The following is a 15,492-nucleotide window of genomic DNA, read 5'->3' on the forward strand; positions in this document are numbered from 1 at the left end:
TGAATAACTGAAATAAATAATCTGAACTAAACTGAATACTGGAGTAATGATGCTGAAAATGCAGCTTTGATCATAGGAAATAATTAGCAGTGTTGGAGAAATGCATTGCAAGCAACGCAAGTTACGTAATCAGATTACTTTTTTAAGTAACTAGTAAAGTAACGCATTACATTTAAATTTAAAGTTACTTCTTCAAATGCGTAACCGAGACGTTACTTTGTTCCCCATGTATTGACTGACGTCTCTCCTGTCCTCATGTAGAGAGAGTGCAGAGGTGTTGTGTGTCTGTGTGTGAACAGGATGATTGGTGTAGAGCATTTACTCATCTCACTTGCACAATTTTTTTTTTCTTTTTCTCAGAATTGACAAAAAAAACCTGTGAAATGCGAACTCAGAATATTAAGTTACAGCATAGACTGTAAAACAAATATAGAAGTAGTGTCCATGAGGTAGGTTTCATGAAGAGGTTTCTGAAGAGCGTTTCTGAAGCCTAAAGTGTGGCCATTGCCATCTTGGCAGCACATCACCACGTGGAGTAACTGAACATGGGCAAAGAGGAGCTAACAGGTGGAGTGGGTGGAGCTAACATGCGGAGTGGGTGGGGCTAACAGGTGGAGTGGGTGGAGCTAACATGCGGAGTGGGTGGGGCTAACAGGCAGAGTGGGTGGAGCTAACAGACAGCAGACAAATAGCTAGCAGTGACAGCAGCAGCAGTCCACCTGTCACTCAAGTGGCCACACCCTTAATTGTAGAACTTTAAGGATTATTATAATTTAAACAAATTAGTTATAAAAAATTAAAAAAACAGTTGTCATGAAGGGCAAAATTAGCCGTATAGACCAAAACTACAATTTGTGAACCCCAAGGGCATCCGAGATGTAGGTGTGTTTGTTTCTCCAATAGAACACAAAGGAAGATTTTTAACTCCAGCCGTTGCTCGTATAATGCATTTCAATAGGGGTTAATATTTCTATGAGAGTAAAAAACACACACGTACGAATCCAAATTAAACCCTGTGGCTCGTGACGACACATTGATGTCTTAAGACACGAAACGATCGGTGTCTCTGACAAACACAACAGATTACTTTCTATACAAATTAACTAAGTAATACAATCTGTTATTTTTTAGGGAGCAACGTAATATTGTAACACATTACTTTAAAAAGAAACTTTTTTTTTTTTTTAAATAAACTTTAAAAATTACTTTAAAAATAAACTAAAAAATATGTATATATATATATATATATATATATATATATATATATATATATATATATATATATTCAAATAGAAAACCTATTTTAAATTGTAATAATATTTCACAATGTTACTGTTTTACTGAATATTTTTTATTTCGTATCATTTTCTTTATCACTTACGGTTCATTCATCATAATTGAAAGGTCAAGTCAAGCACTTTGCATTGTGGGACACAACATCCCACACAGTGTGCTCTGGTTGTGTACTGCACATTTTGGGAAATGCATTTGGTCATCCGGGTATTCTGTGAAACAGAACATTTCATGGTATATACACAGCATTATTAGTAGTATGACCCCCCCTCTACACACACGCATAATTAGCCAACACTATTTAACAGACAATATTTTCTGTGTGTGTGTGTGTGTGTGTGTGTGTGTGTGTGTGTGTGGAAGCTGCTGATGTCTGTGTTGTTGTTAGAGTCTCAGTCGCTGATGTCTTCTGTGGCTTTGTGTTTCAGAGCTGGATAAGGAGGACAGCTGTGGGGAGATGTCTGTTCCCAGCAGCCCACAGAACGAGGCCATCCAGCACAGCTCCATCAGCACATCCAACGGCGTCAGCTCATCCACAGCCACCGCAGTGGCCCTCGCACCCGGCCCCGCTCTGGGGCCCTCAGAGGAGGAGGAGGGCGGCGCGTCTTCCTCTCACGCCCAGCCTTCAGGAAGCTGATCAGGCCTCTCATTGCTCACTTTGATTCCTGGCAGCCATTTTGAAATAAAGGGGATATGAAATGTTCCCTGGAACATTCCAGTCTCATCTCCCTTCGGTTTTCATTTGAGCTCTTTTCAATCCAGCGCATTTTTACAAAGAGTGAGTACAGTAGTTGGGAAAGCCCTTGGGAGGTTATGCAGAAATTGTACAGATTGTTTATGCTTTTTCATTTGTGGTGTATTTATTGAGCGTGTTGGAAGGATCAAGGCGTAATGATTCACGACAGCCCAAATGTGTCCGGATTCATAGACTTATTGAAGCGCTATCAGAGGTGTAAAGATGGAGGAATCTGCCACTTTAATTACTTTACCTTTTATGGTGCTTTTCCACTGCATGGGACGGTTTGGTACGGCTCGCTACGGTTCGCTTAAATAGTACCACCTTGGTGTGGTTCCAAGCGTGCTGTACCAATACTAAAAGGTGATGTGTAAACACTGCAGATCACTGATTGTTCAGAGAGAATCATCCCTACCATTATATGCTTTTGTGACAGTAGGTGCATTTACATGGAGCACTGTAATCGGTTTAAAACTCCAATCCGAATGAAAATGCTCCATATAAACACCTCAATCAGAATTGAAATGCCTAAATCAAATGAAATTGTAATTGGGTTGAGAGGGGTGGGATAAACCTTTCTATAAACCGAACTAAATAAAAATTCTGCCATGTAAATGCTTTAGACGCGTTAAACCGATTGCTTTGCGTCTGCGTCAAACGTCACAGGGTCAGGGGTCGTCAGAATGCGAAATAGCGGCGGCAAAATCTAACTCTCCCACCAGTCCTTACTACGGACCTTCATCCACACGGTTCTGCTTTTCGTCGGAGGGAGGGGTAACACTATTGAGATGCTCCTTAGAGATGCACAGCCACCAAAAACGTCAGCTTCCTGCGCCCGTCTTTTCCTTACACCTTCCAGCATTAATACGCCTAAAAATTCACGCTGTAGCTTGATTAAGAGCAACACTTTACATGGCGCTTTGGGTGTACAGTGGTACATATGAAAGTGCTATATAAATGCCTCATTCATTCATTCATAAAAGTAGCGCGCAAAATAAATAATTGAACTCCATGTTGACATGGAGGCGGCAAACAGGACATATAGGCTAATGCAGGGGTTTTCAAACTTTACGATGCCAAGGACCCCCAAATATGATCCACCTTTATGGGGGACCCCTTAAATCCTTCTAAATATTTTTATGTATGAAACAACATTTAAACTGTTAGATAAATAGTAAGTATGACATTTTAAATACAACATTGTTTCCAAATTTAAATTGGATATACTTAATTTTGGATGTATAAACCTGAAGATGTTTAATTAAAAATTTCTTGTATAAGCAACTTTCACAATAAAAATATGTACTGGTAAGCAGCTTGCGTACCGCATTAAGAATTCTGCTCTGCGAACCCAGTGAGCATGATAAAAGGGACTATAGTGAGAAAAAAATCACTAGCAAGATACTAAGCAAATATATACAATTCTGAAAGGTTTGTATATGGCAAACAAGGTGAGAAACGTTTAGAAATTAAACAGTTAGATTGGTCAGTAGACTTTATCCATTTTTGCTTTATCTTTTAATTATCTAACGTTTTTCTGGGGACCCCTTAGAACCTTCTGGAGGACCCCTGGGGGTCCCCGGACCCCAGTTTGAAAACCCCTGGGCTAATGTACGCATGTCACAAAGTCATTCCGATTGAAAACGCCATGGCATCTAAACACTGTATCGGATTAGATAACGTCTCATGTAAACAGTCCAGCGAATCTTTCAATCGGAATGACAAAAAAAATGCGCATGTAAACGTGGCTGGTGATATAGCGATTGAGACCCTAAACACATAGCAAATCAAGCGATGTTGTCACTTGTGCTTTGTGGTACGAGTGCCTAATACTCTTAGCAGTACTTTGTTTTGCTGCCATCAGCCTCCTTTGAAACAAACTTCTTCGTCTTCTTAGTTAAAAACGTCCACATGCCGAGAAGTAGGAAGTAGCACAATTACACCAGTCATTCTATAATCCCACCCACTTTAAAGCGGTGCGAACTGCAGTGGAAAACTAGCCTAGGAATCTAGACGCACCCTAGATGATATAATTTGCAGCCAGGGTCGTCTATCAACTCTCCATTGGCTTGCGAGCATGAAAAACCAAACTCTGGTCAGGCCAATCGCGTCGTGTATAGAGTCAGTGGGCGGGGCTTAACATAATGACGGCAGAGTTGTGACGGTTCCACGTGCTACTTGAAAACAAAGAAGCTGGCGAACAGCGGTTTCAAATCGGCTTTGCTCGCGACTCTGGAAAACTTGGAGTTAAGCTTTTAATTGAGCAAAGAACAGCAAAAACGGAAGATTTGTTCTGAGTTTTGTCGACCGGATACGGTTAAAGTTTAATCTATAGCTCCGCTTTACCTTCTCCGTTGCTCTGGTTGGTTGTTCCTATCACGTGCAGAGGAACTTTGAAAGACAACCAATTTGTCCCGCCCTTCAGATTGAGCCCTGCCAATGTTGTGTTCTTGAAGTGAGTTTGGCTTGTCAGGCTAGTGGAAAACCAAACCACGCCGTGCCGAACCGAGTCGTACCAAGTGTTATCGTGCAGTTGAAAAGCGCTATTATATTTTGCACATGAAGAGAGAGAGAAGGTCTCTTATCTTTTTAACGCTCATCATTCGCTTGACACGAGCAGTTCCAGCAGATCTTAGCTGTAGCTTTAAAACCAATCTTAAATGATGACGATAGTGCCGTGCTGTTGTGTGAATGTTTCAGATGTCTTTGGCATGTTAAAGGAAGTCATTGGGAAGATTTTCTAACTTGGGCAGTGATTGTAGGAGAGCATTATTCACAATGCAAACTTTTCTAATGCTTAATTTATATGTGCCATCATTGATTTGTTGCAGGTTATTCATTTCTAATTGAACGTTTCTTTTGCAATTAAAATGTAATGTTACAGGTAAAAAAATTGTGACAGACTTTGCAGAAAGCGCTCCGTGGACTTATTTTGATAAGAAGCTTAATGCTTTTTTTATATATGTGATTTTTTTCTGCTTGTTTCCAAAGTGGCCGGCTTTGTATTTATGACGTCTGACTCTTTGAGAAAAGTCATTAGTTCGTTCACTTTAGTTGTCTTTCTGATCCAGTGTAATTAAGGAAGCATTGTATATGCCATCACCATGAAATAACTGTATGTGATCTCTACTGGTACTATGTTTGTCTTGGGATCACGGCAACAACAAAAATTTTTTTTAAAAATCATCTTAACTAAGGCTTTATTTTCCAACCCAATGTTTTAAGCGATTCTTAAGCGAAGTCTTTAAAATAAAACTCGACGACTGAAAAGGAACCGGAGCTGCTCTTCAAAAGAAACAATGACAGATATAAAACTCAATAGTCTTTCTAATAACTTAAGTTATGCTTGGTGACAATTACTAAGTAAGAAATAGATGAAGTCTTTCGTTATCATCACTTTGCGTCCTCTTCTCTCTTTAAAACCTATTGGCTTACTACTGTGTAGTTCTATGAGCATTTTGTTCTGCTTTAAGTAACTTGATTTTTGTTTAAAAGGTGCATTTGTATGACAGTTGTTACGTGCTTACATGCATGACTGAATTCTCTAAGAGAATTAGACCAGTGTTGTTGCAGTCTTAGATCTTCAGCCAGGAAATGGCAGCTTTACAATGGGGGGGTTTGTTCTTATTTAATGGGTCCACTTTGGAAAAAGGATGTGATAATTATTGTGTTGGCAGTCAACTTGTAACTTGTGAAAGTTATGTATAAATTATAATAAGTTAATAAAATATTGTAATAAATCTTTTTATAGCTCTTTAAAGCTATTTAAAGCCGCAGTCATTGTGGAGATTTTTCCGTTGTCTTGTTTCTAGCTGGTTGATGTTTTGATATGATGCAATTATATTATGCATGATATTTTGCTTTGTAAACTCTGCCATCTTGTGGAGAATCCTGGAAAAATCAACTCAACATATTGAATTTTGACACTGAATCTCAACATATTGTCACAGCTTGTGCTTTGCCCAAACATTAACAGTCAGGTATGCTGTGGTGTCTGTTGATTTGCGGGCATTTGATTTGATTTGAGGGCAAATTGCTTGTGTTTGTCAGGATACATGTTTGGAAGGAAAAAGGGAATACCATCCCTGTAATCATGATCTTTCCTAAAACTGTATGGCTGCCTGAGTACTCTCTCATTCTTCAAAATACAGAAAATAAGTTAAAACAACAACATATTAGCAGCTAAATAACAACAGGTGTAAAAACAAACCCTACTAATGGAACAAACCTATATTTACTGCAATGCTGGAAATATATGCATAGTGCTTGCTATGCGATTCAATAATCTGAATGTAACGTGAACATAAATAAGCATTAACAATGTTACAACTTAGCATATTTAAAGTGTGCTCATTACCTAAAAAGTACAACATTTGTAAAATGGCATATCTCCTTTAAAGAAAATGACACACTGCAGAGGAGCTGTTATGGGCCGTGTATCAGATGGCACACTTCATGTGCACTTATGGTCTTGTGGACTTACAATGGGCTTTGCGTGCGTGTGACCATTACACCCATAAGACTGTAGGGCAGGCGTTCCCAACCCTGCTCCTGGAGATATACCTGCAGAGTTCAATCCAACACGCCGGTCTGTAATTATCAAGTGCTCCTGAAGATCTTATGGTGCGGTCAATTCATTTCGTAAAGATCATATTTACGAGTTGAACTCGCATGAACTCCAAAACCAAAATCGTCAATACCAGTGGGAAGTTCGAGATTTTCTTTAAGCCCCGTTCTCTACGAGTTGGGTCATCAGTGAGAAACATCGTCTGTAGTTGAATATAACCATAATGGGTATTTAGCAGTGACACTGTCAGGCTTTCTCATTTACAACAACGTAAGCTAGCATTGTAATATAACAATTACTCTAATATATAACGATACAGTTTACAGTGGCTTCATCGATTAATTAACTTTAAAGATTAAAACTCACCTGATGCGCTTTCTTTGTTCTTCATTTTCTTTAAAGCTACACTATGTAACTTTTTTTGTTTATTCTTAGCTAAAAACACTTAGTTCTTTCACAAATATATGTACTCATTAATGTATATTTACTTCTTTCAAGTAATAAAGTATTCTGGTAAGTTTATAATATGCCATTGAAAATACATACGGGTGAGGGGTTCGAATGCCGGTCGCCATGTTGCCCCTTCATCTTGAAAGTACATTAGCCAAAGAGGGACATACCCGTAAATTCAAGCTGCACCTTTCGCGTTTTAACACTCGATGGCACCGTGTCGAATGTGAAGAGGGGGATTGCCATGTTAATCTTGGACTAAATCAGCCACCGTAGGAGTTAAAACGAAATCAGAATTGAGAGGAACAGAAACTATTATTCACTGGATGGTCATATACCTTTACACAAAATATCACACAGTGTAGCTTTAAACAGAGTTAACAAACCTTGCATTTTCATGAAATTCATTAAAAGAAGGTACACCGCCATCTTGCTCCGACCAAAGAGTTTTGAACGCATAGATGTCGTAAACACGACTTCTCACCTCGTGAATACCAACATCCCAGGAGGCCTTGAACGCACCATTAGACAATACTCTGATTAAAGCTGCATTATGTAACTTTTCTGTCCGTTAGAGGGCGCCGATTCAAAACAAAGGCATAGTTTGATGACACAAGGTTTGAGCTCAGAATCTTGGGACGTGGGCTGCGTCCGAAAACCTAGACAGTTGACTGGTTGCCTTGCTGCCTTATCAGACAATGGCTTGTATGGCATCTTTTTGTGCATGAAGGCACCTCATGAAATTGATTTTGGACAGACTTCAACAGCTTAATGATCTACAGCAATATAGAGCGAGCTTTGGTGAGAACTAAACACATATTTAATTACTACATTTGTAATTTCTTGCTAGAAAATATTGGTAAAAAAACATAGTTACACACAAACTGACCTGCAAACGCAACTTTCGGATGCCATCTTTTCCCCCAGCCCAACTGTCACTGAATGGAAAGCACAGGATTGTGGGATATCAAAGGCAGCGAAGGACACATGTATGCTGCCTTCACAAATCCATCAGATGAAGGTTTCTCAGGAGACAGGAAGTGAAGCTAACATTAGATTAAGACATGGATTGATGCCTTCCTGCCTTGAAATGTGTCCTCCGAAGGCAGCATTTTCCAGGTTTCGGACGTAGCCATGGTCTTCACCTCACAGCCGGTGAAAAATAGGACTCGGGAAGAAATCATGTTCATGGATGCGGTCATTAACGTTACTGTAGTGAAGCAGAGCAGGACCGAGTGTTGAGGAGCTGAGCACGGCCCCTGGAGCAATTGTTACGCAAACACACGGCTCACGAGCAGAGGGACTTTTATTATGACGGGACGGGACACAGTCGCCGGCTCCATTTCTGCTTTCCTGGTCATGAGTATGAGGTGACGCAGCTCTGTTTATCATATTAGATACATTTAAGTGTGTTTAAAATGATGTTCTGATGTTACTCTGTGCGTTCGCTCGGCGCTGATGTGACATGTTCACACTGCTAAGAGTAAAGCGCTCCTGCAGAATAAAACCGAGGGTAACGCAGATATGACGCGACTGACAGGCGACTCCCTCAGACGCTACGCTGACACGTCCCGGGTCATTGGTTTAAATAGCAATTTTCTCCAAATTTACAAATGGTTGGAAACATTTGGGATATTGTAAGTACTCAACTGAACAAAATATATAACACTGGCCTAGTGGTTTTTGGATATTTAATTGCAAAAATACTACATAGTACACCTTTCTGGAAAAACCATGTAAACAGCGACTTCTAATTATCTTAATCCGATTAGTCATACTCGAAGTAAACACTAATCAAATTAATGTGGAGTATTCTTATTTTAGTAGCATAATACACATGTACACACTTTAATCACACTATTAACGTTGTGTGTTTTGTGACAGGACACATACGCACACGACAGTGGTCAACCATTTGATGGCAAACAGGAAAGCATGGCTGCGTCCGAAATCGGATACTTCTCTACTATATAGTATGTGAAAAACCATATGCCAACAGAGTAGTATTTTCTGAATTCATAGTATTCTAAAAACAGTAGGCAAAAAGTGCCCGGATGACCTACTACTTCTAGCGAAATTCTGAAGTGTGCTTATATGATGGACACTTTACTTTCCCATGAGGCCACAGGAGAGGATTTAAGAATGGAGGTGAAGGGACATAACTGATGCTGGTAGGTCACATGATAACAACAACATGGCGGATGTAGTATGTCGGGATAAAATTCATACTACACTCTATATAAAAATATACATCAACATTTGTGTATCTGATTGGAATCTGAACTAAAATTATTGTCAAACCACATTGTGTATTAGGACAGTTTTGTGTGTGTCCTTGCAGCTCTTTCGTTTTCTGGAATATTTGCTGCTATCTATTGGTTTCAATGACGTTGCGTTGGTAGGCATAAGCCAAAAACAGCAAAGGCAACCGTGACATAGAGGGGTTTATAATAAAGATGTTGTCTTATTTACAACATGACATTGTGCAGCCGTTGCGCTCTGGACTACTGCGTCTTCTGAGGCAGCAGCAGAACCGTACGAGTCCAGTATGAGCGGCTTTTTTCCATGCTGTGGTTCCCGCCGGTTTTAAAACCTATCCCAGTTATTTTGTCATTTTCTGCTTGTACGGCACTTTGCTGCAACACAACCATGATTTCAACCTTGATAACAGCGTCTGACCTTCACGCTTTACATGGCGTGAGAAAGCCACATAAACCACGCGAAATCTGATCAGAGCAGTCAGACGGAAACAGAGCTTTTCCAGAACTTTCCACATGAATTTAGCTTGAAACTGATTTGTATTTTTGGCCGTTCAGACTTGCTAAATCGGATTTCAATTTTCAGTCTGACAGTCTGAATGTAGCCTTAATTAGCAGGTTCAGTTGTGTTTGATCAGGGTTGGAGCCGGAGCTGAACTTTGGAGGTAGGTATATCTCCAGGAGCAGGATTGTGACCCATTTGTCATTTAAGGTTTCAGAAGGGAGTGTGCGTGCACCCCTTTGCGGCCGATATGTGCCCTCAATGCACATTTCTGATGGGGTGTCCCTTCTGAACTTTAAAATGACCAACTGGACACCCCTCATTCTTCACGATCACACACATGGCCATTGTAAGTCCACAAGAATGTAAGTGCACATTTAGTGTGCCATCTGGGAAAGGGACACACTCAAAGCAGCATTACATCACAAAAGTGTGGACGTGGAGGTAGATCGCGAGGGCTTCGGTTCCATTTGGGACAGGGCCACGGGAAGAGCGGAGTATGCCAAGAGTAAGGGCCCACCATGCGAGGGGGGCTCAAATCACAATTTTTTTATTTTATTTTTTACTCTTCAGTCGCACTTTTTGCCCAATTAGCCAATGTTGTATAATATGTTAATTAAAGAAAGTGTTAAGGAGTGAACATGTGCGCGTGACATAACCGACATAAAGAACATGATGATAAGGGTTGCCAAGTCAACTGTTTTTTCCCCGTGGATTTGAGCTACTTTTAAACTGTTGCTGCTGATTGAGACAGGAGTTGCACTCTCTTTTATCCACAGGGGCCATAGTTTCCCTGCATCTGATTTTAGACCTGTGTCCTGTTTCGAGTTTAGGCGTGCTTTACTCCACTCCATCCCACGCTTTGCATTGCCTTTGGTGATATAAGGCTTGGATGAGCTGCTCGGCCATGGAAACCCATTCCATGAAGCGCTCTACAGACTGATCTTGAGCTCATCTGAAGGACACAGAAGTTTGGAGGTCTGTAGCTGTTGACTCCTCAGAAAGTTGCCGGCTTCTGTTCTCTGTGACCCTCAGCATGCGCTGACCCCGCTCTGTGATTTTACGTGGCCTATCACTTCATGGCTGAGTTGCTGTTGTTCCCAATCGCTTCCACTTTGTTATAATACCACTAACAGTTGAGCGTGGAATATTTAGCAGTGAGGAAATGTCCCGAATGGATTTATTGCACAGGTGTCAGCCTATCACGGTACTACGCTTGAGTTCACTGAGCTCCTGAGAGCGACCCATTCTTTCACTAATGTGTGTAGAAGCGTCTGCAGGCCTAGTACTTGATTTATACACCTGTGGCCATGAAGTGATTGAACACCTGAATTCAATGATTTGGGGTGTCCCAATACTTGTGGCAATATAGTGTATATGTAACCTGAGACGTTATATAGAATTTGTTGATAATGGTGTTTATGTTTAACCACCCCATAATTGCTGTGATGTGATTTTTGAACTGAATTATTTAAAGAAACCAATTCAAAAGAGCAATTGTTTTTAGAGCCGAAGAGCCAAATCGGATGTTTTTAGTAAGGAGTGACGCTGCTGTTTTAGTCTCGGAGCAGCTAATCTCACACCTCACTGAATGTGTTCACTATCGCTCGCTCATCATACTGTTTTCTCAACCATGAGCTGTGTGGATGTACTGACCTTTCAGAGTTTCTGGACGAGCGCATCTACAGTTTGAGACTGCCAGCACCCCAGTCAATGTTACACACGTCAAACCAAATTATGTGTGTTTGTATAACAATTTTAGTCACCAGCACCTTTATATTTCCCACATTATTGCTTTTAAACTCATTTTAAACTTTGAATAATTTAAGGACATAAACTAGCAACACACCTGTGGAAATTGCACTGTGTGTTGTAATGGCAGTAATGAGATACATTTTCTCAAACTTTGGGATGTGGATTCTAACTATTCATTTATTTTGTTAATTATATAACAATAGGTGCAATCTATCTCCAAGATCACACATTAATGCGTATAAATAGTACGAGTGTGCAATGTCGTGGAATGTATACGCCAAAACTCATTTTGGCGTGCATATGATACGCACTTTATGGCGTATGACACGCGCTTGGGTAGGTTTAGGGTAGTGGGGTGGGGGGTTTGTATGTATAATAAAACGCCATAAAATGCGTATCATATGCACGCGAAAAACAGCGTATCATATGCACACCAAAATGAGTTTTGGCGTATACATTCCACGACATTGCACACTTGTACTATTTATACGCATTTATGTGAGAATACCCTGCTCCAACACAAGGGCTCTTAACATAAAAGAAATGCCAAATGAAGGTCCATTAAATCTTTGGTGGTAACACTTTAGAATAATGCTCATTAGTTAACATGAACTATTAATGAACTGCACTTATAAAGCATTTATTTAACTTTTTTAATTTTACTTTTAACATTTACTAATGCATTAATAAAATCTTGTTAACATTAATGCACTGTGAACATGAACAAACCATGAACAGCTGTATTTTTATTAACTAACGAACAAATGAACTGCTCATGGTTAGTCCATGTTAGTTAATACATGAACTAATGTTAACTAATGACCATTATTCTAAAGTGTTACCTCTTTGGTCTAAAATAGGCATTACTTCAGCCTAGACGAAACGCCTTGCACCTCTTTTTTTTTTTGTCTTGTTGTATTCAAACGACTCTTTAGGATATTTACTTTTATTCAACGGCAGGAAATGAGAGCCGAACAATAAATGTGGTGTCAGGGGCTCAAGTCCTCTGAGCTTAACCACTGGGTGGCTATTGTCTGAGCTTCCTGTTAACGTGTGTACTCTCTTAAACTTCTGTCAGTTCAGGGCGACGTGACCATCTGGGAAACATATTGGAGAGTTTGTTTTATACTCTAAACCAAGCCTCTGTTCTCTTTTGCCCTCTATTCCACCCCAAGACGTCAAGTCTTCAGAAGAGCCTCAATCAGTTCAACAGCGGTGCTGATATTTACAACGAATTCACTATCAGGAAAAAAAAGCTAATCCAGACACACCTTTTTGTACTTTGTTCTAAATTTAGCACAATGATGAAATTATGACTTCATGAGCAATTAATCATCCGTCCTTTTTCCCAAATCCAAACCGTTTGTCCTGTAGGATTGCAGGGAAGCTTGAGTCTGTCCCAGTATAGGGTTGAAAGCTGGGAACCTTGGACTTGTTTTGGACCTTGGCCAATTTAGTGTCTCAGGTTCACGAGCACCCAGAAGAAAGCCACACTAACATGAGTTGAACATGCAAACTCCCCTTCAAAAAAAGGCCTCCATGGATCCAGGACTCGACCTGCTACCCACTGAGCTGCCACACTTAATCATATTTTCACAACATGCATGCAGTTTTCACATTTCATCTTTTATTGTTAGTTTAAATGTCGGTATTTGCAATGATGCTACATAGCCTGGTAAGGACTGCTGATCTGAATATTAGATAGGAATTGATTTAACATCTTTAAGGTGAGGTGTGATCGTTGATTACACTTGTTGCCAAAAATATAACCATTGCTTTTATCATGTTTTATATTTTTCATTATTACATTAAGGTAGCTATATACCGCTTGCTAGTCAATACAATGCAAATCATCAGGGCATGAGGAAATGAGTCAGCAGCAGCTTATTTGTCATTTCCTATTGGGCAAGAGAAGGAAAGAGGTGGATGAAATATAAACAAATGTTTCTAAGAAGTCCTAAGTATACTTTCAAGATACAAAATACTGTATTTTTATAATAATTATTTTATAATTTTATAATATTTTATTTCTATTTTGTATTTTTATTCTGAAAACATTTTCATGTACTTGTGCCCATCTCTGCCTGTAGGGCTATAATTGCAGTAGTTGAGAAAGGATTGCTTTATATGTACATAAAATGGGCAAAATAATCCCAAATGAATCCGAATGGTAACAAAATAGGGGCCATTTACACAACACCACTTTTAAACAAAAAAAATTTTTATTTACACGGCAGCTGTGTTTTGTGGGGCATGACAATGCTAACTTTTGAAAACTGTTATATATAAAAAAAAACTTTTGAAAACTGGTATGAAAATGCGAACTTTTGAAAATGATACCGTTACTGTCTCTGTATAAACTACAAAAACACAAATTTGTGAAAACGGTGATGTCATGCCCATGTGTATTCTTTACAAAGTGATATGCCAACAGTGTTGGAGTAATACATTACAAGTAACTTGAGTTACGTAATCAGATCACTTTGTCAAGTAACTCGTAAAGTAACACGTTACTTTTTAAATTTAAAACAAAATATCTGGGTTACTTTTTCAAAAAAGCGACGCAAGTCACTTTTTCACATTTATTTGACAGACAGCTCTCCGTACCCATGTTGAAATGTCAAGAGTGAGTGCAGAGGCGTTGTGTGTAAACATGTTAATGTAGTTCTAGACTAAATGTGAGCGTTATTCATCTCACTTGCACAAAAAATTCAGTACTCTTCAAATCAGTCAAAATGACTAAATAAATTCAGTCAAAATGCAAAATCAGAATACTATGCAAACCTCCAATAATTAAATGTTAAATATATATATATATATATATATATATATATATATATATATATATATATATATATATATATATATATATATATATATATATATATGCATTTAATCTGACTTTATTGAACAATGTATTGATGCTAACTTTTAAGTAGGCCTAATGCAAAAGTAATGCACCGCATTACTTTTCTTAAAAAGTAACTAAGTAAGCAATTTGTTACTTTAGCAATATTGTAATGCGTTACTTTTCAAGGTATTTACTTTCCCCAACACACTGGATGCCAACAACTACTGGCCTGGCAGCAGAATAGGCCTACAGCGTTTTAATCGCTAACACAGATCCGTGAATGGGATACTTTTTGACGGCGTCTGTACACGAAAAACACACAAGAAAAACTTTGCAGTTTTTACATAGTTGTCATGTAAACGTGCTCTTAGAATAGTTTGTGAATTGGATTTGAACCGATAAGTAGGCCTATGGATAGTAGCCCCACAGCAGAAAATGTGAATCTTCTTTTAATAGACACTTCAGTAGTTATTTAAAACTGTAGTTCCCTTACGAAAACTAACCATGACTTTACTGCAAATTAAACCAAAAACAATGGTTAATATTGTAATATAGCATGGTAACCACAAACTAAAAATGGTTTGCCTACACTATAGTTTAACGATGGCATTTGTAGTAAAACTGTATACAAATGGTAGCCTAATCAATTTGCTACCCTACACTTTTACTATGGTAAAAACATGGTACGTTTTTGAGAGGGTTTTGCATTGGTTAATATTGCGTATTCTTTCTATAGAACAAGAACACAACGATAGGCTATTTTCTCATGTCATTGCATGAAGGCTGGACAAAAAAAAAGATTTGATTTGATTTGGAAATCGGCAATGATCTAAAAACTTTTTTTTAAATCTAAAAACATGTTGTTCATGAATAGGCTAGTTATTTTGCACACTGTTCGAAGACAATATGGGGTCTATACCATCATCTCAAACACGTCAGGTGAATATGAATTCTTGACACCCAAATGATGAACTTATGAACACGCACAGCATCATGATGTCGTCACAGAGAGGGGGGTCTCCATGGTAACGCGCCATGAGGAGGATGCAGTCCCTGAGGAAGAGCGCGCGCGTGTGTGAG

General features: G+C 39.0%; 1 protein-coding gene across 1 annotated transcript in view; it reads left to right on the forward strand.

Moving 5' to 3' along the window:
• Positions 1 to 5,724, forward strand: part of atf2 (activating transcription factor 2) — a 39,562-nt gene extending 33,838 nt beyond the window's left edge. Inside the window, exon 12 of the mRNA XM_067443150.1 lies at positions 1,722 to 5,724. Within this exon, the coding sequence (XP_067299251.1) occupies positions 1,722 to 1,930 (209 nt within the window). The 3' untranslated portion in view covers positions 1,931 to 5,724. The remainder of the gene's footprint in view (positions 1 to 1,721) is intronic.
• Positions 5,725 to 15,492: the final 9,768 nt, after the last annotated feature.

Source organism: Pseudorasbora parva, chromosome 5 (genome assembly GCF_024679245.1).
Source record: "Pseudorasbora parva isolate DD20220531a chromosome 5, ASM2467924v1, whole genome shotgun sequence".
Lineage (NCBI taxonomy): Eukaryota > Metazoa > Chordata > Actinopteri > Cypriniformes > Gobionidae > Pseudorasbora > Pseudorasbora parva.